Consider the following 7,877-nt stretch of genomic DNA (forward strand, 5'->3'; position numbering starts at 1 on the left):
AAAACTATGTCAGTGTATAGTTAATCCTAAAATACTGCTGGAGTGCAGATAAAAAGTGATGAATTTCACTGCCGTGCATAGCTCCTTCCAATGAGCACTTTAGAAACCTACATATAATTTGGCCTTTGAATTGTTTTGTGCATTGTTTTTGTGAGGGAGTTAGTTTCCAAATCATATTTCTTCTTTCCCATCAAAACATTTGTTGTATTTCAAGTACTCTAAAGAGGCTTGATTTGGTGATGCTTCCTTTCTCATATACATAGCAGCACATCATGACAAATATGCTTCTGTGGAGTTCTTGGTGCTCTAAAACAATGTTACCTAGTTGGTAATGAAACATCTGCAACAAGCAACCAAGGTCAGAGTGCACCAAGGATTCCACAGTTCAACCCTGAGCTACAGATATTCTCTTCTGCTGGAAATATGCTGCTTCTATACGCTGCTTATTTGTAATGGATTAAGGTTGTATAGTAGGGTTATGTGCTCTGATGCACAGACATTTTGTAGCTTCATCAACACATTTGCATTAAGCTGAACAGGGATGATTTTGGAGGGGGGAAAAAAGCTCATGCTCACTTTTAATTATTTTATTTAGACAACTTTCACTCTTTCCCCCACCCCTCGGTCAAACCGTCTTCTTTGAGCCAAGACTTTCGCCAACCATGCAGAACTGGAGCCAATTTTATCAGAGAAAGCTTCTTAGGAAGTAGCCCAGAATTTGCTTCATACAGAAGAAAGTATTCATGTTCAATTCCAGCTGGCATAACTTATTTATCCCAGCATTCCTCCCCTGGAGCCAGCGGCAGAATTTTCGTGACCACACCAGTGCCCATGGTTCGAGCTCCATCCCGCAGAGTGAACCGCTGTCCTTCTTCCAAGACCATGGGGTATTGCAATACAAGCTTAAGGGAGACATTCTCACCAGGCATCACCATTTCCTACAGCAAAGAAGAGAGGTATGAAGGGATGGCAACCTACACTTTACAACTGTATTTGTCCACAACTGCAAGAATGTGGCAATCCAGAAATTACTGAAAGAACACCTGTTATAAAGCTTCCAGCAGTGCACATGCACAAGAAGTTGGTGGAGAAAAAGAGAAACAAACCTTTCCCTCAGGTAATTCTATGCGGCAACTCATATTCCAGGTCAGCGAGAACATGACTGGCATGAACCTAGACACAAACGATGTTTGGCGGCCACCTTCCTCCTTGGTCAGGATATAAACCTAGGAAAGCAAAGAAATATATTTACCTTGTCTCAAATTTGCAGGGAGGGTGGGGCTACTAGCCTAGCCATTCCCTAGTAATGATGGTGCCATGTGTACTCCAGAGTGTTATGGCCAACACTATTTCCCACTATAGAATACCCAGTCCCCTCTCAGATGTGAAACAGCATCCTAGTATTCTGCCTTCCCATGAACGTTTCCCTCACTTACCTGAGCCTCAATCTTCTGATGTGGTTGGACGGAGCCAGGCTTACACATGACTAGTCCCCGTCGTATATCTTCTCGCTTCACAGACCGGACCAAAGCACCCAAATTGTCTCCAGCCTGTGCCTGATCCAACTGTTTGTGGAACATCTCGACACCTGAGGCCAATCATACACTTATTTCTGCAACCCTTGTGCAGCTTCCCCAGTCCCGCAAGACTTTGTCTCAGTACATTTTCAGGCCATGATTGTTCAAAAGCAATTGGCCTAGTGACATAATGAGGAAAGCTAAGCTAAAGTATGGGAGGACCATAGTCTTGCCTCCACAAAAAGGGTGAGGGAGGATTCTACTTACCAATTACAACAGAGCGTAAATGCGTTTTGTAACCCACAAATTCACATTCTTCCCCTTTCTTAAGAATACCACGTTCAAGGGTACCTGCTACGACAGTGCCCCGACCTAGAACAAATCAGTTAAAGCCAGTTTAATAGCTGTCTACTACTGCTAATGAATCCCCATCTTTGGATGTGTAGAGTATAATGCAAAGGCTGGCAAATTTGAGGTTTGGTACCTGGAATGGAGTAAGTACGCTCTATAGGTAGCAGAAAAGGTTGATCAAGATCACGTTTTGGCACAGGGATGTATGTATCCACTGTATCCAGAAGTTTTATGACAGAGTTCAACCCCAGTTCTGGATTTTGGTTCTGTGAAGAAGAGCCATGGGAAGAAGTAATGCAACGTTACTTAAATTAAAATTAAGTAACATAAGGAATTAAAAGGAGCAGAGTTCAAGCAACCTATCACTGACCTCTAAAGCACACAGAGCAGAGCCTACAATAACAGGAGTTGATTCCCCATCATAGCCCAACTCTGAGAGTAGCTCACGTATCTCCAGTTCCACTAGTTCCAGCATTTCTTTATCATCAACTGCATCAGCTTTGTTGATGTACACAACCACATGTTTCACTCCAATCTAGAATAATGTGAGGGGAAAAAAGCATGAAAATTAGATCTCTTAAAGCATCCCTGAGGCTGAACAATACATATCAGATAACCATTAGCTGTGTCTTTTAGATCACAACTGACCTGTTTAGCAAGCAGAAGGTGCTCTCTAGTCTGTGGCATTTGTCCATCTGTTGCAGCCACCACCAGGATACAGCCATCTAATGGTGCTGTCCCAATGATCATGTTCTACAGAGAATGGGGAATATGTCAGGGTATGTTTCCAACACAAGGCTTAGAGAAACATCCTTTCATGTTACTGTGATTGGCACAAAAATATCTATCTCAAACAGGAAAGATCCTTCTTTTTCATTCTTCCTTAAATTATCCATTTAAATATCTCTTGCAAGTTGTTTATTCGTTCAGTCGCTTCCGACCCTTCGTGACTTCATGGGCCAGCCCACGCCAGAGCTTCCTGTCAGTCGTCAACACCCCCAGCTCCCCCAGGGACGAGTCTGTCACCTCTAGAATATCATCCATCCACCTTGCCCTTGGTCGGCCCCTCTTCCTTTTGCCCTCCACTCTCCCTAGCATCAGCATCTTCTCCAGGGTGTCCTGTCTTCTCATTATGTGGCCAAAGTATTTCAGTTTTGCCTTTAATATTCCCTCAAGTGAGCAGTCTGGCTTTATTTCCTGGAGGATGGACTGGTTGGATCTTCTTGCAGTTCAAGGCACTCTCAGAATTTTCCTCCAACACCACAGTTCAAAAGCATCGATCTTCCTTCTCTCAGCCTTCCTTATGGTCCAGCTCTCGCAGCCAGGTGTTGCTACAGGGAGCACCAGTGCTTTAACTATGCGCACCTTTGTTGTCAGTGTGATGTCTCTGCTCTTAACTATTTTATCGAGATTTGTCATTGCTCTTCTCCCAAGGATTAAGCGTCTTCTGATTTCCTGACTGCAGTCAGCAGCTGCAGTAATCTTTGCACCTAGAAATACAAAGTCTTTCACTGCCTCTACGTTTTCTCCCTCTATTTGCCAGTGATCAATCAAGCTGGTTGCCATAATCTTTGTTTTTTTGAGGTTAGCTGCAGGCCAGCTTTTGCACTTTCTTCCTTCACCTTCATCATAAGACTCCTCAGTTCCTCTTCACTTTCAGCCATCAAGGTGGTGTCATCTGCATATCTGAGATTGTTAATGTTTCCTCCAGCGATTTTAACTCCGGCCTTGGATTCTTCAAGCCCAGCATGTTGCATGATGTGTTCTGTGTACAAGTTGAATAGGTAGGGTGAGAGTATACAGCCCTGCCGTACTCCTTTCCCAATCTGAAACCAGTCCGTTGTTCCGTGGTCTGTTCTTACTGTTGCTACTTGGTCGTTATACAGATTCCTCAGGAGGCAGACAAGATGACTTGGTATCCCCATACCACTAAGAACTTGCCACAATTTGTTATGGTCCACACAGTCAAAAGCTTTAGAATAGTCAAACAGAAATGCAAGTACAATCACCAAATACCTTCTGCCAGGGATTCTAAAATAGGAACATTGGAGTTCTTAAGAGATTTCTTGGAATCATAGCTCCCTACGCCTACCTTGATGTAATCAGCATGCCCAGGACAATCTGTGTGGGCGTAATGGCGGTTGGCTGTTGAATATTCTACATGGGAGGCATTAATTGTAATCCCCCGGGCCTTCTCTTCTGGTGCATTATCAATGTCTTCATATTTCTTGTATTGGGCAGTTCCAGTCTCTGCAAGAACTGGAAGAAAAAGACAGATGTGAACATGGGGTCACAGCTGTATTTAAACTGAAAGATTTGAAGGGCTGGCACTATTCCTTGGTTGAGGGAGCAGGTCAGCCAACAATGCTCAAAGGCTCTTTCATTCTTTTTCTGTACTCTTGAATTAGCAAAAAGGGCTTTGGCAGAAAACTTTTATACATCTCAGCCTTTTTCCCCTTACGTGGGAAGTTATAAGAGTTATAAGTTATAAGAGTTATAAGAAATGTTATATAGGTAGTCTTTCCTTAACAACCATTCGTTTAGTGACGGTTCAGACTTACGACATGCTAGAAAACACGACTTGCGACCAGTCCTCACGTGACCATTGCAGCCTCCCTACAGTCATGTGACCACAATTTGGGTGCTTGGCAACCAGTTCGCATTGTCATGTGATCACCATTTTTGACATTTCCGGCCAGCTTCTGGCAAGCAAAATCAATGGGGGACTGCATGGTTCGCTTAACAACAGCCACAAAAAAGATCTTAAAATCAGGTTGGATTCACTTAATGACTACTTCACTTAGCAACTGAAATTCTGGTCCCTATTGTGGTTGTTAAGCAAGGACTACCTGTAGAGAGAAGACTCCACCAAAGTCTTTCCTGCAGTTCATGAGAGTGAAGGAGGAGCATATGGTGTTTAATTCTTGAGTCTCAAGTGAGAAAGCATTAAGTCTACCACTTGAGACTTGGAAACAGTATTATGCTTGAAGCTGACCTGAAACCCTCTAGAAGCTTCCTGCTGTCTAAATGGAGTCCAACACCTTCAGATGGATTGTGAGATTGCCATCAATCAAGACAAATTATTCTAGAAGGCTAACATTTTTATTCCAAACAGGCTGAAGCAGACTCTAGATCTGGGATCCTGATGATAGAAAACAGCCAGAGCAGCCCAACACACAAGACTAAGCTCTGGCAATTTCTTTAATGTCAAGTTTTAGATTTAGAGCATCCTCTGTCTACTTCTAGCTCTGGATCGGCCTATCAGCTGCTCCAATACCTGGTGGTTCTTTGAGTCAGTGGCCCTCTAGCAAAAACAAGGGAGCTGGTTGGAAAGCCAGGCTAGAGCAGCTCTCCTTCCCTTTTACAACTGCGCCCACCTATCCCCAACTCTTACTTTTGGTGATGGCTGCTGTTAACGTGGTCTTGCCATGATCCACATGCCCAATTGTTCCAATGTTGACATGTGGCTTGTCCCTTACAAATACTTTTTTCGCTTCAACTGCAAAACATCGAATTGGGAACTCTTGTCCATAGAAGCTTGTGCAATGTGCAGGTGGCTGCAAAAAGACAAGTAGCTATATTAAAATCTGTCTGAATTTCTGCCTCTTTAACATGTACCAACACAACTTTTTGCCTTTTCCACTCCCTGATGTAAATGTTCCTTACCTTGGATAGTACATTTTGCATGTACTGAGACAGGCAGCCACGTAGACCTGCAAGACACAAATATAATGATCATGATAGGAACCTCGCATTAGTTTATGATATTCTGCCTTTATGTAGTGCTTCACATTCACATATCCAATTGTACTTCACATAGCCCACTGAAATTGTTATCCTTCAATCCATTATCTTTGGACATTCTTGTTCTCAGTTCCACTCCTTCCCTTCTTGTACCATTACGTACAACCCTCAATATAGGCATTTAACAATAACAAAACCTAACTTCATTCATGAAGAACTTCATGCCAACTGAAGAGCATACCTAGATTTGATCAGAGCAGAACCTGTATAACACCATACAATGATCTGGTTTATAGTGCATTTAATCCAAGGGGCAAATAAATACAGACTGCACAAAAATATGGTACAGCATATTTAAAATCAGCATGTATTTTTCCCTTTGTCTTTTCTACACTAAACATATTTGGTTCTCTCAATTGTTCATTTTATGACAATATGAGATATTTTAGGTGGCAGAAATTCATTCAGAACTAGCAATTAATATAGGGAGGCAAAGAATGAGCATGCAAAACTTCAGAACTGTTCATCTCTTACAGAAAGGCTCTTTTAAAAAGGAATTTACTATACAGCAAGAGGGGACACAAAATCACTAAAACCTCCCTCTCACCACAGCTAGAAGAGGGGAGCAAAATTTCTTTGGGGTAAGAAATCAATAAACACTTCCCATAAAAGTTGCTAGATTCCAAATCTTGTTAACAAAACGGCCCATGAGCAAAAATGTTGTAGCCCGAGGTGTAGCAACCCCTGTGAGGTTCATGGTCTGGGTTCCCATGATCAGGGGCAAGAAAACCCCGCAAGCAGTGTCAATAAACTGCAGCAACGCCCTGCCCCAGTCATTGTAGTGTTCCAGTAGCCGGGAGTCTCCACGTGCTCAGAATGGAAGGTTTGAGCGGACATATAATGGGACAAGGGAGGAGTTTACTGCGCTCGGGGCGAGGGGGCTGCTTCTCTCCTTCCCCTCGAACGCCTCGTGGCCACCTTAGCATCCTCCGTACCCCAGAACTGAAGACCAGGTCAAGGCACAAAAGGTCAGGCGCTTTCTGGAGAGAACCCACGGAGGACGGAATAGCCTTGGGCCGCCTTTTTCCGCCTCCCACCTGGCTGTCGCAACGTGCTCCCCCCGTCCCCTCGCAATGGACACTTTGACTAACCGCTACCGCCACACAGCCGCCCTCTCGCCAGCAGCAGAGCACAGGCCGCCATCTTCACTTCCTTTCCCGGAAGTATCGTCATCAGCCGCTCTCCCGACCCGCAGAATATCCGCATGGAGATTGAGAGAAACGGCACGCGCCAGACCTAACTTCCGGTACAAATGAAAAGGCGCTATCTTTGACTGCGGGTGACTGTTCCGTGGTGCAGCCGGATTGAGTAGAGATGTACTGCGTGCTGCCTGCTTTAGAAGTTTAACTTCCAATTTACTTTTTAATGCTTTTTTGAGCGGCCAAGGAGATAATTTTTCACCAGTGGGTAGAAACACGAGCCAGAACATTGTGATGGTTATATATATAGAAGCAAGGACCTATAGGGATTCTGTCTCAAATCCATCTTCCGCCGTGGAAATTCAGAATTACTCAATCTCACCTCAGCCCACCTCACAGGGCTGTTGTGGAGAAAAATTGGAATATGTATGCGCGCTGAACTCCTCCAAGAGAGACAGGGTATAAATAAATGACACCTGTCCCAGTAGAAAACAGAAAAAAATAGTACTTAAGTTGAGTTGCGATTAAGCAGGAGCATGATCTGTGTGATGGAATGTGAGGATGACCTTGGAAGACAAGGGGAAGTGATGCTGCCTAGGGAACTATAGGAGAAAGGAGCCCACAACAGAGTAACAGCCAGAGAAAGAAACTTAGGAAAGACCCGCCCTAACTTCTCAGGCGGTAAATAGGGAGGATGGGAGATTTGTACTTTTAGACTTGCAAGATTCTGTTAATGTAGTCTTACAATAAAGTAGAATTAGCTCATCTGGTTGTGTTTCCTGCCTGGTTTACCTGGGAGGGCTGACAATCTGGAAGCCAGTTCTATGAGAAACAGTTAAAAGAACTGAAGATGTTTAGTCCAGAGCAAGGTTTCTCAAACTTGGCAACTTTAAGACATGTGGACTTGAACTCCCAGAATTCCCCAACCTCTGAAGTAGGGCATGACTAGTAGATGTAGACTAAATACACTAAAATTTTTCTAACAGCAAGGGCTAGGCAGAGATGGTGAACTTGCCTCATTGGAATATTTAACTAGTTCAGCCTTCCTGAATCTGGCACTCCCCAG

General features: G+C 43.8%; 1 protein-coding gene across 2 annotated transcripts; it reads right to left on the reverse strand.

Annotated features, from left to right (window-relative positions):
• Positions 1-574: 574 nt before the first annotated feature.
• Positions 575-6,881, reverse strand: TUFM (Tu translation elongation factor, mitochondrial). 2 transcript variants are annotated; one of them, XM_063301119.1, is made up of 11 exons: positions 6,770-6,881; positions 5,535-5,581; positions 5,263-5,425; positions 3,961-4,127; positions 2,517-2,621; positions 2,239-2,403; positions 2,002-2,134; positions 1,785-1,889; positions 1,437-1,588; positions 1,107-1,226; positions 575-938 (listed from the first exon to the last, which is right to left on the reverse strand). In XM_063301119.1, exons 1-11 carry the CDS (start codon positions 6,876-6,878, stop codon positions 768-770), a joined length of 1,437 nt encoding a protein of 478 aa, XP_063157189.1. In that variant the 5' UTR covers positions 6,879-6,881; the 3' UTR covers positions 575-767. The 2 variants fall into 2 exon arrangements, with proteins under 2 accessions (XP_063157189.1, XP_063157188.1); XM_063301118.1 differs by having other exon boundaries at positions 6,764-6,881.
• Between the last annotated feature and the right edge of the window lie 996 nt (positions 6,882-7,877).

Source organism: Candoia aspera, chromosome 4, assembly GCF_035149785.1.
Source record: "Candoia aspera isolate rCanAsp1 chromosome 4, rCanAsp1.hap2, whole genome shotgun sequence".
Lineage (NCBI taxonomy): Eukaryota > Metazoa > Chordata > Lepidosauria > Squamata > Boidae > Candoia > Candoia aspera.